Raw genomic sequence first — 19,461 nt, forward strand, 5'->3', positions numbered from 1 at the left:
AACACAACCTTCAATGTCGGTTGCAACCGACATTAAAGACATCCAGTGAAATTTCCGACCAACATTAAAGGTCTTTAATGTCGGTTGCAACAGACATTAAAGACCTTCAGTGAAATTTCCAACCGACATTAAAGCCTCTATTTTTTTTTTTAATTATTAACCGACATTGAAGTCCGAATCTGTCTATTTTTTTTTAAAATTCCGTTGCTGAATCCATTTTTTTGGTCAAAAAGTATAACATGACACATCATCGTTGAACGTTGTGGCTATGACATAATATTCATGTATGGATTTTAAATCTATTACATTTAATCCACAAATTCTGCTATAAAATTATAATTTAAAAGGCTATACAATAATTCGGGCCTTGAAAACACAAATTACAAGTAATACAAATATTATGATTTTACAAACATTATGAGATTACTGTCTCTCTCCACTTGGTAAGTATGGATCCTTTCATAATTCTTCTCGAACCAACCCCCTAGCTTCAGCAGTGTCTAGTTATAGGCATCTTTGTCTGACCACTGTTGTTCAAAGGATCACAAACAAAAAAAGTTTAAGACAAAGGATTGAAAGTGAAAATGTGATAAGAATTCATATTCAACTAACCGTGTTTATTGGGAATGTGCATAAATGGTACATTCAAGGCAAAATTCTTGTAGTGAATGTGTTAGATCTAAAGTTCCCCAAGAAAAAGCATAAAGAGGTTGCGATACCAAATATTTACTCTTTTGTTGCATCTGCAAAACAAGAAAACTCTAAAGTTGAATAAATGAGAGAATCTTCTTTTTCAAGATCTTGAAGAAGAGAAGCTTGGCTACCTAGATATGAGATATGAAGACAGTGGAAAATTTTCGGCAGCATAACGATGGTACCACAACAAAACAAAAAATTTACCTTGAACCTGTTCAAAGAAACACACTCCCAAAAATGTTTCACAACCACTTGTTCTCAACAGAACTATTAGAATTCCCAAAAAATGAATATTCAAGAACACATACATCAATAAGCAAATTTAGCTCATAATATACTTTAAACCTCAAAAGTTGTCACAAAGACTACCATAGTGTATGAATAACCCACAAACTACCATAGTGCGACCTACAAACTCAAGCACCTTGAATAAAATCTAAATTACAAATAAATAGTACCCATGAGTCATAAACGGGTGTTACATTCTAATCCAATATGGTTCAAAGAGAAATAAGCACATTATAACTTCTCAAACATGAATTTTCATATCATTAGAGTCACTTGAAAACACTTAGAAACTGTGCTTAAAACTGCAAGCATTCAAAAATGTACTTACCAGGAACAATTTTCACCTGAATCACCTGCTATTGCAAGAGATTCATTTCCTCCCCACCCCTTCCAAACACCTAAAAAATACACAAACAAAAAAGGTTTTAGATAAAGGATTGAAATGAAAATGTTATCAGAATTCATATTCAACTAACTGTGTTTATTGGGAATGTGCATAAGGGATACTCACTTGACGCTTTTAAACAGGAGAGAGTAGCAACTTTAGATATAAAAACAAGTCCAATACTCAAGACAAGCTAAAGGATACTCACTTGACGCTTGTAAACAGGCTCAGGCTTCAAATGTCTAGCATCATTCCAGAAAACCTCAGTATCGGAACTAGATCGGTTAACAAACTGATCCCATGCTTTTTCATGAGTTAGCCATTGTTGAAGATTCTCCTGAAATGTTCAGAAGTAAATAGCAATTAGCATCATACTTCCACGACAACATAATTTGTGATTATTGAAACTTTTAGAGCAAAAGAAGAGAGGTCCACATAATAATTTATGATTCATAATCAAATAGGCAAAGGAGACAAAAGACAAGGTGTTCTCTTGTCATTATTATGTATTAAAAACCATTTCCCTCCTTCGATCCCTTCAAACCTCCTTTTCTTCCTTCCTCATCTTCTCGAACAAAGAAGTTGCAACAAAATGCTTAATAACTTACTTAACCCACCCATATAGAAACTTATAAATCTAAACATTAATTATATATACAACAAGACAGCTGCTTGCTCCTGCTTCATTACAATAAAAATTTTGGGTCTTAAATATTCCGAAACGACCTCATGGCTTCTCTTTCTTCGCCTTCTTTGTTGCTTTTTTCCCTTTTCTTTTTTGCCTTAAATGTACTATGAGACATACTTCCCTCTCCGATACATTAATGCTGCATTATCGTAAACCTAAATTTGTGGTTCGTTTCTTCTCTTTTCATTGCTTTGCTTGCAAACAGAGGAAAATATTTGGTCAACAAATTATATTGATTATGAAAGTTGGTCTCTCATTATTGCATTCAATCTGATGTAAATATTATCAAAGATGCTCAAGAATATTAAGGGAAATATAAACATTCTTTTCAAGGAGGGAAGAAAAAGAAATGTCAACAAAATTTGTTTCTATACCCTGTAAAGGAAAAAATAGAAAATCGATTTTCGACATTTACATTTCCGAGTCAGCATTCAAGAAATTATGCGACAAACAATGAAGTCAGAATTCTAATATCTTGTGACCAGAGTGCATATCACAGAGTTGGCAATTCTGTTTCTATATCTTTTTACCCCTATTCTTTTTCTTTGTTTTATTTATATTTTTTATTGGGGGCTTTGACATGGGAATAATGTGAACACATAAACCTTATCTTATCCTAACACAAGTATGGACCAATAGGTTATCTTCAAGACCCATACTAATAAGATGAGATGATATATTTACTAAAGAACCAAGAAGAAGAACCAAGGAAGAGAAAATTCAAAGAACAAGGAATCACCTGCGAGTATATGAAGGTTCCAAGAACTGCAATGGCAGCTCCAAGAGCATTGACTGGCTGCACAGGTGTGCGGAAGATGATGATGGAAGAAACTGTGACTGATATACGTTTCATGGTGTTTCCAATGCTAAACGTCAAGGGAGAAATCTCATCCAAGGACATGTAAGACACCTGATTATAGAGATGGTAGAATATACTTTGCGCTACAACCCACCTATATTTTTTCCCATATAGTTACAAAATTACGTTAACAGCAAACAATCGATACAATAAGCATTATTTTAGGCTCAAATCAGCAACACAAGATTCAATCATATGACAAACATCATGCAACTTGCTTAATTATAAATTTGAATAACAAGAAAATAATATTCCTATTTCAAGCTCATTCTACAAATCCATGTTACTACTTCAGAAGTAGCCAAAAAGATTACCAAGTTTATTATGAGATTTCGCATAATTTTTTTTTTGTCCTGAAACTAGAAGTGGTATTTGGTTTAATCTAGTTAGGTGTTTAAACAACCATTTCTAGAAATTATTGTTTGAACCGTCAGGATGCTCCCCCGCATGAAATTGATAGAAGGACGCTTTCTATTTTAGTTCACAAGTATGAAAATGAAAATCCCATAAGCAAGACATTCCCAATATTAATCAGGATGGTTTTACTTTAATAAAGTACAGTGCTCAATAATATCATGTTAATATATTGCTTTAATCAGACAGAAGAATCATCAAACGAGCAATCAAATATGGAGAAAACATGAATAAAGTGGATCAATCATTAGCTGATAACTTCCCAATCGATGCCAAGAAACGAATATGTTAATAAAATTACCAAACAAAATGATGTCCAATTTGAGAAACTGCCGTTTGCCATCCAGCAGCCCACAATTGTGGTCCTTTCACAGCAAATGCAAATGGCGTCAAATGTAACAGAGATAAAATCGATAAACATGCATAGTAGTTCATCTCGCTAACAGATTTTCCCTTCATGCCCCTCTTCGAAAATATGTTGCGGAATACAAATGCCAAGTTTGATATCATGGCACCCATGAAACCTGAAGCAATAAAACCATAGGAGAGCAATTATATTAGAATTGATATAAGAACACCGTAGAGGGACAACATTTGTTCCAACACAAGCCAATGTCAGCAAAACATAAAACAACATACAAGTATTAAAATATTCCAGTAATGTCTCAACTTGAAGTTTAGAGAGACAGAGCAGACTAAAGATAAGGAATGTAAACTACTTGTACATTAGTGAATGGTTAGCATGATACACAATAATCTTGAAAAGAACAACAATCGGCGAGGGCCAGATGCAGGATGCTGCACCGAGAGGGTCGGCTAATACTTCGGCAGCTGAGAGTGCAGCGTGCGGCGGCAGTCAATGAGATGGTGTTGAGCAGGAACGACAAGCGGCGAGGCGAGGTGCAGTGGCTGGTAATGGGAGGGAGGAAGGGGGGGGGGGGGATTGAAGTGGGAAATGAAAAAAATGGGAGGAATGGGTTTTTTTTTTAAAATAAAAAGAAAAGCGGTTCTTTAATGTCGGTTTAAAATCGACATTAAAGATCCTCTTTTTTAAAAAAAAAAATAAAAAAAAACCGACATTATACATCCGGTTTCATTTTTTCCAGCCGACATTAAAGCCCAAAATTCTTGTAGTGATTTATTCTAAACGTTGTTTCTTCAAAAAGTGTTTCAGAAACACCGTATGAATTATAGAAAGGACGAAAAACTAGTTTATGTCATTTTCATATTCGGGGTTGTCCAGCACACGTGTTGGTATAAAATCCTAAGAAACTGGAAACACGTTAGAAATTATCCCTCTTTGTAGGATACCCTAAAGAAACAAAAGAAGGGTTATTCTATGATCCCCAAGAAGACAAAGTATATGTATCGACAAACACTACATTCTTGGAAGAAAATCATATTAAAAACCATCTACCTTGCTGTAAACTAATATTGCAAGAAATGACCAAAGATGCTATAGAATCATCAACAAGAATTATTGATCAAGCTGGGCCATCAATAATTGTTGTTGTCCCGTCACGTCCATCTCAAGAGTTGAGTATGCCTCATCATAGTGGGAGGTTTATTCAACAACCTGAACACTATATGGGTTTAACAGAAACTCAAAACATCATACATGATTATGGCTTAGAGGATCCATTAACCTTTAAAAAGGCAATTGAAAATGTTGAAAGGGAATAGTGGATAAAAGCCATGGACGTTGAAATGGAGTCTATGTACTTCAACTCTGTCTGGGAACTTGTAGATCAACCACATAGGGTTAAACCTATAGGTTGCAAATGGATCTACAAGAGAAAACAAGACCAAACTGGCAAGGTGCAAACCTATAAAGCAAGACTCATGGAAAAAGGTTTTACCTAAAGAGAAAGGGTTGATTATGAAGAAACTTTTTCTTTAGTTGCCATGATAAAATAAATTAGAATACTTCTATCCATTGCCACATATTATGACTATGAAATATGGCAAACGGATGTCAAGATAGCTTTTCTGAACGACCATCTTGATGAAAGTACTTTTGTGTCTCAACCAACAGGGTTCATCAAACAAGGATAGGAACAAAAAGTCTGTAAGCTTAAACGATCCATATATGGGCTAAAACAAGCTTCGAGATCTTGAAATATAAGATTTGATACTGTAATCAAATCTTATGGCTTTGAACAGAATGTTGACGAACCTTGTGTATATAAGAAGATAGTCAACAAAAATGTAGCATTCTTAGTTCTTTATGTTAGTGATATCTTGCTCATTGGGAATGAGACAATCTTCCTTGCTGACGTAAAGAGATGGTTAGTAACACAATTACAAATGAAAGATTTGGGTGATGCTCAATATGTTATAGGAATATAGATCTTTTGGAATCGAAAGAATGGAACCCTAGCACTATCTCAGGGATTTTATATTGACAAGATGTTGTCAAGATATAATATGCAAAATTCCAAAAGAGGTATGTTATCTTTTAGACATGGAATTCATTTGTCAAAGGAACAGTGTCCTAAGACGCCTCAAGATGTTGAGGAAATGACAAGAATTTCATACGCATCTGCAGTTGGGAGTTTGATGTACGCAATGTTATGTACATGCCCTGACATATGCTTTGTAGTTAGAATCGTCAGCAGGTTCCAATCCAATCCAGGACACAGTCATTGGACTACTGTAAGAAACATCCTCAAGTATCTAAGGGGAACGGTTGGCTATATGCTTGTGTATGGACGTAAGGATTTGATCCTTACCAGATACACTGATTCTGATTTCCAGACTGACATGGATCCAAGGAAATCTACTTCAGGATCAGTTTTCACTCTCAATGGAGGAGTTATAGTTTGGAGAAGCATTAAGCAAAGTGTTATTGCTGACTCCACAATGGAAGCAGGCTACGTAGCCGCATGTGAAGCCGCTAAAGAAGCAGTATGGCTACGTAAATTCTTGGCTGACTTGCAGATAAAAGCCATGAACGTTGAAATGGAGTCTATGTACTTCAACTCTATCTGGGAACTTGTAGATCAACCACATAGGGTTAAACCTATAGGTTGCAAATGGATATACAAGAGAAAACAAGACCAAACTGGCAAGGTGCAAACCTATAAAGTCAGACTCATGACAAAAGGTTTTACCCAAAGAGAAGGGGTTGATTATGAAGAAACTTTTTCTTTAGTTGCCATGATAAAATAAATTAGAATACTTCTATCCATTGCCACATATTATGACTATGAAATATGGCAAACGGATATCAAGATAGCTTTTCTGAATGACCACTTGATGAAAGTATTTTTGTGTCTCAACCAGCAGGGTTCATCAAACAAGGATAGGAATAAAAAGTCTGTAAGCTTAAACGATCCATATATGGGTTAAAACAAGCTTCAATATATTGAAATATAAGATTTGATACTGTAATCAAATCTTATGGCTTTGAACAGAATGTTGACGAACCTTATGTATACAAGAAGATAGTCAACAAAATTGTAGCATTCTTAGTTCTTTATGTTGGTGATATCTTGCTTATTGAGAATGAGACAATCTTCCTTGCTGACGTAAAGAGATGGTTAGCAACACAATTACAAATGAAAGATTTGGGTGATGCTCAATATGTTATAGGAATATGGATCTTTCGGAATCGAAAAAATGGAACCCTAGCACTATCTCAGGCATTTTATATTGACAAGATGTTGTCAAGATATAATATGCAAAATTCCAAAAGAGGTATGTTATCTTTTAGACATGGAATTCATTCGTCAAAGGAACAGTGTCCTAAGACGCCTCAAGATGTTAGGAAATGACAAGAATTCCATACGCATCTGCAGTTGGGAGTTTGATGTACGCAATGTAATGTACATGCCCTAACATATGCTTTGCAGTTGGAATCGTCAGCAGGTTCCAATCCAATCCAGGACACAGTCATTGGACTACTGTAAAAAACATCCTCAAGTATCTAAGGGGAACGGTTGGCTATATGCTTGTGTATGGACATAAGGATTTGATCCTTACCAGATATACTGATTCTGATTTCCAGACTGACATGGATCCAAGGAAATCTACTTCAGGATCAGTTTTCACTCTCAATGGAGGAGCTATAGTTTGTAGAAGAATTAAGCAAAGTTGTATTGCTTACTCCACAATGGAAGCACAATACGTAGCCGCATGTGAAGCCGCTAAAGAAGCAGTATGGCTACGTAAATTCTTGTCTAACTTGTAGATAAAAGCCATGGACGTTGAAATGGAGTCTATATACTTCAACTCTGTCTGTGAACTTGTAGATCAACCACATAGTGTTAAACCTATAGGTTGCAAATGGATCTACAAGAGAAAACAAGACCAAATTTGAAAAGGTGCAAACCTATAAAGTCAGACTCATGGCAAAAGGTTTTACCCAAAGAGAAGGGGTTGATTATGAAGAAACTTTTTCTTTAGTTGTCATGATAAAATAAATTAGAATACTTCTATCCATTGCCACATATTATGACTATGAAATATGGCAAATGGATGTCAAGACAGCTTTTCTGAACGTCCATCTTGATGAAAGTATTTTTATGTCTCAACCAGCAGGGTTCATCAAATAAGGACAGGAACAGAAAGTCTGTAAGCTTAAACGATCCATATATGGGTTAAAACAAGCTTCAATATCTTGAAATATAAGATTTGATACTGTAATCAAATCTTATGGCTTTGAATAGAATGTTGACGAACCTTATGTATACAAGAAGATAATCAACAAAACTGTAGCATTCTTAGTTCTTTATGTTGGTGATATCTTGCTCATTGGGAATGAGACAATCTTCCTTGCTGACGTAAAGAGATGGTTAGCAACACAATTACAAATGAAAGATTTGGGTGATGCTCAATATGTTATAGGAATATAGATCTTTTGGAATCGAAAGAATGGAACCCTAGCACTATCTCAGGCATTTTATATTGACAAGATGTTGTCAAGATATAATATGCAAAATTCCAAAAGAGGTATGTTATCTTTTAGACATGGAATTCATTTGTCAAAGGAACAGTGTCCTAAGACGCCTCAAGATGTTGAGGAAATGACAAGAATTCCATACGTATCTACAGTTGGGAGTTTGATGTACGCAATGTTATGTACACGCCCTGACATATGCTTTGCAGTTGGAATCGTCAGCAGGTTCCAATCCAATCCAGGACACAGTCATTGGACTGCTGTAAAAAACATCCTCAAGTATCTAAGAAGAATGGTTGACTATATGCTTATGTATGTGCGTAAGGATTTGATCCTTACCAGATACACTGATTCTGATTTCCAGACTGACATGGATCCAAGGAAATCTACTTCAGGATCAGTTTTCACTCTCAATGGAGGAGCTATAGTTTGGAGAAGCATTAAGCAAAGTTGTATTGCTGACTCCACAATGGAAGCAGAATACGTAGCCGCATGTGAAGCCACTAAAGAAGCAGTATGGCTACATAAATTCTTGGCTGACTTGGAAGTAGTTCCAGATATACAGCTACCTATCACACTGTATTGTGACAATAGTGGTGTTGTTGCCAACTCGAAAGAACCAAGGAGTCACAAATGTGGAAAACATATTGAGAGGAGTACCATCTCATCAGAGAGATAATACACCGAGGAGATGTGATCGTCACGAAGATAGCCTTTGAAGACAACCTTGTTGATCCATTTATGAAAGCCCTTTTGGCTAAAGTGTTCGAGGGCCACCTGGTTGGACTAGGACTCCGAGCAACATAATCTAGGGCAAGTGGGAGAATATCTATGGCGTTATAGAATGGCCTAGTTTATTATATTTTCCCTTTATGTTTCTCAACATTGTTATGTATATATTTGTTCTAACTGAAGTTTTAGTCCAAGTGGGAGATTGTTGGGAATATCTTAGAACTCGTAGTTCATAAATTTTGTGTTAAACATTCTATTTATCATTAAAATATTATTGAGTGTCTTATTCAATAAACTTGTTGATTTTGCATTCTATTATGAAAATCCAATAACATATCCATGACAATAATATGAATACTTTAACTTTATGTGGTGACATAAACATGATCAAGTTAATAGTATATAGCCTAAATGGTCCATAAATATATGGATGAAATTGGGTATCTCATCTTGGTAACACTATTGGATGCAACCCATTATATAGGAAATACAAATGATGTGATCCAAAGATCATTCATGTAGAGACATGTGAGTGGGTGCATCCTATGTAGGGAGTTTGTATATAGACTAGACCACGAAATAGTCACTTTTCTCTATAACGACCATTTACTGTTAAAACTGACTATTTCATACTTAAGCAACCTAGGATATATAACTCGATCTTAATCCTAAGCTAGCTATGACCTATTGTTTATTCGGGATTATCCTTTGATCGCATGGGTTGCATGGGTGAGAGTAGTCCAACAGCACTGCTCAATAAGCCTTCCATTTTAGGGATAAGACTGGATGGATAGTTAGGGACATAGCTTTGCAAGATGGAATTCACTCCTACCCATTTTTAGGGTTAGCAGATAGGTTGTTCTCTTAAGTGCTGATTCTAGGTCCTTAACAATCAGAGCCTCGCCTTCTCATGATAGAGAAGGACATGATTCATAAGTGGTATTATGAATCGAATTGTTCATTAAAGGGTCAGTGGGAACTTAAGGAATGATATGTATTTACAGAGGTAAAACAGTAATTTTGACCCAGCTGTAATTACGAATGATCTGTGAAGGATCAACTGATTATCGTTTATATGGAAAGAAATATATCTATAGTGAGGAGAATGCAACTATCGAGCTATAGTGGTGTGTTTTGATAGTTAATGAATAGTAATTAATTCGATTAAAGAGTTTTTAACGAATGATTACATATCGTTGGAGCTCATGATATATAGGTCTATTAGGTCCCTCTACTAGCTCATTAAATGGGAATAACAAATTGAGTATTGATGAATGAAATTAGGGTCTTCGATTGATTGTATATGATACAATTATGAACGTTTAATTTTAATTGAAATTAAACGAAAATGGAAAATCAATTAATATTAAAATTATGATTTAAATATAAAATTGATTTATTGGTGATATTGATATTTTATTAATTTAATATTTAGATATTAAATTAATATTTTTTAATTAAAAATTTTAAATAAAAATCAATTAAAAATTGTTTTATCTAATTAATTATTTTTAATTAATTTTATAAAACTATTTTAAAAAATAAAAATAAAATAATAATGATTTTTTAAATCCTTTTTAGTTAGTGGATTTTTCCAATTTTTGGAAAAAAATCCACTAACCATATGTTGGGGTTGATGCCCTAAAGTCTCGTGTCCTGTAGTTTGTAAACAGTTTGTACGAACGCTTGTGCTGTTAATATAAGATATTTACTTCACATCTTGTATTTTTTGCTCAGTTACTTATTTTATTTGCTTTACCACAAACTAATAAACATAAAATTCCTGGTTATCTGTATGTGACTCAAGTATGTATGTGGTGACATACAAGTGGATCATGTCTTAAGTGATAACTAAAACGGTCTATAGTATATGGATATAGGAGGGAAACCTTATCTTGGTAACGCTATGGATGCGGCCCGCTTTGTGGAATGGTCACAAGTGTTGTGACTTGTCACAGATGGTCTGATCTTGATAATTCATATTGGGGATATGCGAGCGGGAGCGTCCTATACAAAGAGTTTATATAAGACCTGACCACGAAGTGTTAACATCTCGTTATATAACACCGTTCATGACAGAGACTTCACTTCACTAGGATGACCATAAGTAACATGACCCAACCTTGAGTGAGTTGGGAACTCCTGCCATTGAGGGCGGTTCTTTGATTTGTGTGGGTGCAAGTGGCCAGGTCGCCGATTCAAACCTACCATTTTGGGGATTTGTCTGATTTGAGAGCTGGAAACTCAGCTACACAAGATGGAATTCACTCCTTACTCGAGGCAGGGGTAAGTAGATAGATAGCTCCCTTAAGGGTTGATTCTGGGGCTTAAACGATGTGGCACCACACATCTTCTCTTGGCCGAGAGGTGTTCACACATAGTTGGACTATATTATATTGTTCATTAGAGAAATCAGTGGTACTTAAGGAGTGAGATGTAACTACAGGGGCAAAACGATAATTTGACCCAGCTGTACTTACGAGCATTTGTGAAGGGTCATCGTACTCATGATTGGTTATATCCGATGGACACAGAAATATATCTATGGTAAAAAGAGTTCAACTGTTGGTCTTTAGTGAAATGTCTGACAGTTAACGAATGGTGGATCTCGTGGCTAAAGAGTTAAGTCAGCTATTTACGGACCGTTGGAGTTCGAGCCACAGGTCCATTAGGTCCCCTGGGTAGTTGGGATAAAGTCGAGAACCAGTGTTTGGGTTAATTTGAAATGTTCAAATTGACAAGAGGAAGTTCGATTATATATGATATAATTGGGCTGGTTAATTATATATGATATAATTAGCTAAATGTATGAGATACATTGTTTTGGAGGAAATTAATATAAATATGATTTATATCAAGTAGAGGAAAAATACTATAGTAGATATTTGATATCAAACTATAGGAAAAAATATAATATGATTATATTTATTAATTAATTAGTTGATTAATTATATGATAAATAATCCAAAAATTCACGTTTGGACGTGGGTTAGTGGGAATGAGTCGGTTATTGTAACTGATGAAATAAAAATGAAATTGTTTCATTTTTTGAATGTTTTTCGTCAATTGTTCAAAAGAAATCGTGAAAGCGGGTTGGTAGTATTGTAAACAATCGCTTAAAGAATCGAGAGCCTATATGATAGTTGCCTCGCACATAAATGATCGCACACTAGTTTCTACATGATCGCATAGCTTCTCTAAACGATCGTATAGTATGCCGATTTTGCTAAACAATCGTGTACCATTTCCCAAACGATCGTTCAGTAAAATCTACACGATCGTGTAGCTTCTCCTAAACGATAAGCATTCTGCTACGCGATAGCATCTTTTTCCCTCCCACTTGCTTATCGCCTACACGTTTCGGGTTTCCTCCTTCCTGTACCAAATTCACCAAAGACCACGCTTTGGGTTCTCACTCCGAGAATACCCGGGGCTCTTTTCTGGCTGTGTCATCACCACGGAATTCGTGTTCACGGTTGTTCGTGTTGCTGCAGTAGACGCTTTCACTGGGCATTGGTAAATCGCATGGAGGTTTTCCGCTGCTTTGAGTGTTGAAGTTTGAAGAACGTCTTCAATTGGTATGACACTCTTTCCCTTGTTATTTTGTTGTTCATATCATGCTGATAATTAGTGTTTGTTTGCATAATTGTATGTTTTGAATGTATAATGTGTATTTCGGTCACAATGAGATCGAAGCGATCCGAACGTGCTCATGGAACTCTTCGGTAAGAGAACCTTCAATTGGTATTAGAGTCAGGTTCTTATACTTTAATTTCATCTGTTGCAATGAAATGACATATACATTCATGGTGGGTGCATTTCTACACTGTTTAATGGTTAAACTTGTTGTGGATGTGCATATTTATGGTTGTTTTCGGGATGATTAGCCTCAGTTTGATTTAAATCCTTTTACATTTGCGGTTGTTTGTAAAGGCCCTTACGTTTTTTGGGCATTAATAATCGTTATTGAGTCTGTATTCAAAGTTTGTTTGAAGTTTTGAGTCGTTCGTCGAAGAAGATCTGGGCAAGCGTTGCAGTTCTTCGAAGAAGAAGGCGATCTAGGGTTGATCGCATCGTGCAGAAGATGTGGTACGTGATCGCTGTTGATCGCATCCTAAATTCATGGAGTACGCGATCGCTGTTGAACGCATCGGTTAAACGATGGGGTATGCGATCAAGAGTTGGTAGCATTGGGTTGACGATCGATATGCGATCGCTGAGTATCACGTCGTGTAGATGATGAGATGCTCACGGATCGTTTAATGCATGCGCTAGAAGATTGTTTAGGTCAAAAAGCTTCATCGCTTAGTAACTAACTAAACGATCGCTTAGTAATGCACGGTAAATCGTTTACCGGTCATCGCGCTAAACCATCAGGCTTCGCAGCCTCGTCGTCATCTACGCGAACGTTTACTTATGCTCTTATCGTCTAGTGCACGCTGAACGATCGTCTACCTGCGGCGTTTGCTACACGATGAAGACCTTCTCGTGGTTCAAGACCCGGTTCACCTGTGAACCAGTTTGCTCAATGAAAAATGTAATGGATAGGTTTTTTCATTCCGGTTTTTGTAAAGGCTCATCCCGGTCTATTAATCCTTTATTTATTACATGCAGTGTATGTTTTTATATGTCATATGGTATGCACATATAGTAAATCCCACCTTAGGTTATGCAATGGTCATGCATCATCTCTTTATTGTAATTGTTATAATTTATAGAAGCATGATTTAATTATGTAAGAGCATGCTCATGCATCATATAATATAAGAGTTATATTTATGCATGCATAAAAAGCATTGACATGCATCATCTTTATATTATAATTATTATAGTATAAGGGTGAATGATAGCATATTTGCTTGGTTGTTACATGTTATATAAAAGTTATATATAGTAATGATCGGACATTGCATGAAGCATAACACATAGGTTACTTTATAAATGTTATAAATGCCTAATTGTGCGCAATGGTTTTAGTTGTTTCTTTTTAAAAGTTAAAGAGAAATTAGAACTAAAAGAAATAAGAAAGACATGCACGCTCACTTAGGTTTAATTCATGGTTTTAAAATGTTTAAAACTTGAATCACATAGACCTAAGATCACGGTTCTAATACGATTAGTAACCTTAAGGCTTTAATCTTTTAATCAGTTTAATAGGATTAAATTGGCTAATAAAAGGTTAAAGTGTAGCAAATCTATCTATAAGGGACCTTTTGTCTAAGGCGGGTTCTATCTAGGCTGGGGTATTTAAGTTGACGGAAACGTAACACCCCTACCTGGGAACTTACCTGGAAAGGTGAATTAGATAGATTTGATGCATGCATGCAAGTTAAGGATAGTCCATTAAAGTGTTTAAATGTGACTACTTGAACTTGTTCATATTTCATAGACAAACGTTGTTTATGAGTAGAGTTTAAAAAGACGACTTGGACTAAAATCAGTAGCTGGATTGTCTAGGTTAATGAATCCCTAGGTAGAACATTTAGTGGGAGGTACTTGAGGCATAGGATGCTTCACTTAAATCTTTCACGTTTCTCCTAAATAGTCCACACTGTGAGATCTACCCTCGGCCTTGCGACACCTTTGGTGTGTCCCCCTAACGGATGGTGTTTGGGTAGGTCAATATCAAGATGGATGGAGAAGGTGTTTATATTAAGTGGGAGCGGGAAGTGCGACAGCATATCCCTCGGTCTCCCTCGTTAGGTTGAATAACGTTACTGTGCATCGCCTCGAGGCACCCTGGGAGTGTCCCCCTAAAGGATGGCAGTTTTGTGTGTTTCTTTATTTGATCTCCTATAAGAGGATAAGGTAACTTAGTCTCTTGTCCTAATTTGCTTCTTCCCTATGATGGGCTCATTAGGGCGGGACTCTGGCACAGAAAGCGAGGGTTACACTTATGCAAAATAGTTAAAGGTTAACAATTCTGGACCGAAAAATGGTGGCTGTTAGGTTCAGTTCCAAGAGTTTGTTCTGCCTAATGGTTGAGAATCTCATCCCAGCAAAGGGGCAACGGATCACCCGTTCTGCCTCACTGGGGCATCATTGTAAAATAGAAGTCTATAACTTAGGGTACTTGAAACTATTTTGCAAAATTGATTGGTTTAAAAGTGGTTTAGCAAAAATCTAATAAAGTTTTGTTCGTATTTTCAACAACATTTTCAAAATGGCAACAACCTCGTTAGCATTGTTAAGCGCCGAAAAACTTACTGGCGATAATTTCACAACATGGAAACACATGATCACGACGATCCTGATCATCGAGGATCTCATGTTCACTCTCACAGAGGCTTGTCCTCCTATTCCAGCTCCGAATGCCACTTGAAATGTTCAGCATACGAGCAATGGACAAGGGCGAATGAGAAGGCTTGAGCCTAGATCTTGGCAAGTTTTTTTGAAGTCTTGGCCGAGAAATATGAGCCTATGGTCTCAGTGCATGAGACCATGGAGTCCTTGTGGGAGATGTTTGAACAATCGTCTGAATAACTTATGAATGAGGCTCTTAAATACATATTTAACTCCAAAATGGAAGAAGGCACCTTTGTTCGTGAACATGTGCTTAACATGACTATCCACTTTAATGTGGCAGAGTTGAATGGGTCTACCATCGATGAGGGCAGCCAGGTTAGCATAATCCTACATTCTTTGCTGGAGAGCTTCCTACACGTTGTTAACAATGTGATTCTTAACAAAGTGCAATATAACCTTACAACTCTCCTCAATGAGTTGCAGACATACCAATCTTTACTGAAAAGTAAGAAGAGGCAGGAGGGTGAGGTAAATGTTGCTTCATTCTCCAGGATGTTCCATAGAGGTTCGACCTCAGGAACGAAGTCTACACATTCTGCTTCTAACTCTGCAAAGGGGAAGGAGAAGAAGGGTGGTAAGGGAAAAGGGAAGGCACCTGCTAACCCACCGTCTGTCACCCCAAGGAGGCATCCACAAGTTGCTAAGGGAAAATGTTTTCACTACAACTAAGATGGACACTGGAAGAGAAACTGTCCTTGGTATCTGAAAGAGAAAAAAGCAACCAAGGTCGATAAAGGTAAATGTGATTTACTTGTGTTTGAAACTTGTTTAGTGAAGAATGATGATTCTGCCTGGATAATTGATTCGGGCACCACTAACCATGTTTGTTCTTCTTTTCAGGGGATTAGATCTTGGCGATAGCTAGAGGCTGGTGAGATGACGATGTGAGTAGGCATCTGGCATGTCGTCTCAGTTGTGGCAGTGGGAGGACTCCAGTTAGCTTTACAGAATAGATTTCTTGTATTACATGATGTATATATTGTTCCCGAACTAAAGAGGAGCCTTATTTTTGTAAAGTGTTTATTGCAATGTAAATATACTATCTCATTTAATATGGATAAAGCGTTTATTCATAAAGATGGTGTTTTTATTTGCACAACAAATCTAGAATCGAATTTATATGTGCTAAGGCCGTTAGCCATTAATTCCCTCCATAATACTAAATTGTTCAGAACTGCTGTAACTCAATCAAAACGTCGACGAATTTCTCCAAAAGAAAATGTCCAACTTTGGCATCTTCATTTAAGGCACATCAATCTCAATAGGATTGAGAGATTGGTGAATAATGGACTTCTAAGTGAATTAGAAGAAAATTATTTACCAATGTGCGAATCTTGCCTTAAGGGTAAGATGACTAAACGACCTTTTATTGGAAAAGGTTATAGAGCCAAGGAGCCTCTTGAGTTAGTACATTCTGACCTTTGTGGTCCTATGAATGTGCGAGTCCGAGGTGGCTATGAGTATTTTATCAGTTTTATGATGATTACTCAAGGTACGGGTATGTTTATCTTATGCAACAGAAGTCTAAATCTTTTGAAAAGTTCAAAGAGTTCAAGGTTAAAATTGAAAACACATTAGATAGACGGATTAAAACACTTTGATCGGATCGAGGTGGAGAGTTTTTGGACTCAGTATTCCAAGACTATTTGATAGAACATGGAATCGTTTCCTAACTCTCTGCATCAGGTACACCTTAGCAGAATGGTGTAGCGGAGAGGAGAAATAGGACCTTGTTAGACATGGTTCGCTCGATGATGAGTTACGCTTCCTTACCAGACTTGTTTTGGGGTTTTGTAGTGGAGACTGCGATATACATACTCAACTATGTTCCCTTCAAGAGTGTTACAAGAACACCTCTAGAGTTGTGGAACGGACGTAAAGCTAGTTTACGCCACTTCTGCATTTGGGGTCGAGGTTATGCCTCTTTGTAGGCTACCCCAAAGGTACACGAAGGGGTTATTTTATGATCCGACGGAAAATAGGGTGTTTGTTTCAACAAACGCTACTTTCATGGAAGAGGATCATATAAGGGAGAATAGTCCATGAAGCAAAGTCGTGTTGCGTGAGCATTTCAATGAAACTACTGAAACTTCAACAAGAGTTGTTGAAGAGCCTGCTACATCAACAAGGGTTGTTGATGGGAGTTCATCCCATAGGTTGGTTCCACCTCAAAAGTTGAGGGAACCTTGACGTAGTGGGAGGGTTGCAAACCCATCCGTTCGCTATCTGGGTTTCACATAAATCCTTGCTATGGTAACAGATGACGACATTAAGGATTCGTTGTCTTATAAGAAGGCAATGGAGGATGTTGACTGGGATGAATGGGTCAAGGCCATGGATCTCGAGATGGAGTCGATGTACTTCAACTCAGTATGGGATCTTGTAGATCAGCCTGATGGGGTTCGACCTATAGGTTGTAAATGGATCTACAAGCACAAACGGGGTGCTAATGAGAAGGTACAAACCTTCAAGGCTTGACTTGTGGCAAAGGGTTATACCCAGGTAGAGGGAGTCGACTATGAGGAGACTTTCTCGCCTGTTGCCATGTTAAAGTCGATCCGCATCCTCCTGTCCATTATAGCTTATTATAATTATGAGATCTGAAAAATGGACATCAATACGGCATTTCTGAATAGCAATCTTGAGGAGACCATTTATATGGTGCAACTCGAGGGATTCATACCCTAAGGTCAAGAGAAAAAGGTTTGCAAACTGAATCGGTCCACTTATGGACTGAAATATGCGTCTTGATCTGGGAACATACGGTTTGATATTGCGATCAAGTCATATGGCTTTGACCAAAACGTTGATGAACCTTGTGTCTATAAAAAGATCATCAAAGCTTCAGTAGTCTTCTTAGTGTTGTACGTAGACGATATCCTACTCATTGAGAATGATGTAGGTCTACTGACTACAGTTAAGAACTGGCTAGCGACCCAATTCCAAATGAAAGATTTGGGACAGACTCAGTTTGTTCTAGGTATACAGATCTTTTGGGATCGTAAGAACAAAGTGCTAGCACTATCGCATGCATCGTACATTGACAAGATGTTGCTCAAGTACTCGATGCAGGACTCTAGGAGGGGCCTACTGCTGTTCAGGCATGGAGTCACTTTGTCTAAGGACATTGTCCTAAGACACCTCAAGAGGTTGAGGAGATGAGATGGATTAGTCTAACCCAGGCCATTTTAATGTTGCTGACCCATTTACGAAGGCTCTCATGGCTATAGTCTTTTAGAGTCACCTACGGAGCATGGGTCTACAGGATCGCCCGTGGCTGGACTAGGGAAAGTGGGAGATTTTATTATACTGGGCTTTTATGCCCTAGTTTATTGTTTTGTACTATCTTTTTGTACACCCCACTTTGCTTTAGGACAAGTGGGAGATTGTTGGGGTTGATGCCCTAAAGTCTCGTGTCCTGTAGTTTGTAAATAGTTTGTACAAACGTTTGTGTTGTTAATATATGATATTTACTTCACATCTTGTATTTTTTGTTTAGTTACTTGTTTTATTTGCTTTACCACGAACCAATAAATATAAAATCCCTGGTTATCTGTATGTGACTCAAGCATGTATGTGGTGACATACAAGTGGATCATGTCTTGAGTGATAACCAAAATGGTCTATAGTATATGGATATAGGAAGGAAACCTTATATTGGTAACGTTACGGATGCGGCTCGCTTTGTGGAATGGTGACAAGTGTTGTGACTTATCAGATGGTCTGATCCTGATCATTCGTGTTGGGGACATGCGAGCGGGGCGTCCTATACAAAGAGTTTGTATAAGACCTGACCATGAAATGTTAACGTCTCATTATATAACACCATTCATGACAGAGACTTCACTTCACTAGGATGACCACAGGTAACATGACCTCAATCCTGAGTGAGTTGAGAACTCCTGCCATTGAGGGCGATCCTTTGATTTGTATAGGTGTGAATGGCCAGGTCACCGATTCAAACCTACCATTTTGGGGATTCGTCTGATTTGAGAGCTGGGAACTCAACTACACAAGATGGAATTCACTACTTCCCCGAGGCAGGGGTAAGTAGATAGATAGCTCCCTTAAGGACTGATTCTGGGGCTTGAATGATGTGGTACCACACACCTTCTCTTGGCCCGAGAGATGTTCACACATAGTTGGACTATGTTGTATTGTTCATTAGAGGAATCAGTGGTACTTAAGGAGTG

General features: G+C 37.2%; 1 protein-coding gene across 2 annotated transcripts; it reads right to left on the reverse strand.

Annotated features, from left to right (window-relative positions):
- Positions 1–247: 247 nt before the first annotated feature.
- On the reverse strand, positions 248–4,219 carry LOC120078411 (glucose-6-phosphate/phosphate translocator 1, chloroplastic-like). 2 transcript variants are annotated; one of them, XM_039032680.2, is made up of 6 exons: positions 3,632–4,219; positions 2,797–3,010; positions 1,578–1,706; positions 1,313–1,382; positions 613–743; positions 248–527 (listed from the first exon to the last, which is right to left on the reverse strand). In XM_039032680.2, exons 1-4 carry the CDS (start codon positions 3,847–3,849, stop codon positions 1,341–1,343), a joined length of 603 nt encoding a protein of 200 aa, XP_038888608.1. In that variant the 5' UTR covers positions 3,850–4,219; the 3' UTR covers positions 248–527; positions 613–743; positions 1,313–1,340. The 2 variants fall into 2 exon arrangements, with proteins under 2 accessions (XP_038888608.1, XP_038888610.1); XM_039032682.2 differs by having other exon boundaries at positions 613–761.
- Between the last annotated feature and the right edge of the window lie 15,242 nt (positions 4,220–19,461).

This window comes from Benincasa hispida, chromosome 5 (assembly GCF_027475165.1).
Source record: "Benincasa hispida cultivar pf3 chromosome 5, pf3_genome.v1.1, whole genome shotgun sequence".
NCBI classification, from domain to species: Eukaryota; Viridiplantae; Streptophyta; class Magnoliopsida; order Cucurbitales; family Cucurbitaceae; genus Benincasa; species Benincasa hispida.

What these genes read in the sequence shown, in the direction of transcription:
- LOC120078411 (XM_039032680.2), bottom strand. Translation starts at nt 3,849, where the DNA reads ATGGGTGCCATGATATCAAACTTGGCATTTGTATTCCGCAACATATTT. An exon ending in ATTGGACATCATTTTGTTTG is followed by an intron (nt 3,011 to 3,631) that starts GTAATTTTATTA and finishes GAAAAAATATAG; the next exon opens with GTGGGTTGTAGCGCAAAGTA. An exon ending in GAACCTTCATATACTCGCAG is followed by an intron (nt 1,707 to 2,796) that starts GTGATTCCTTGT and finishes TGAACATTTCAG; the next exon opens with GAGAATCTTCAACAATGGCT.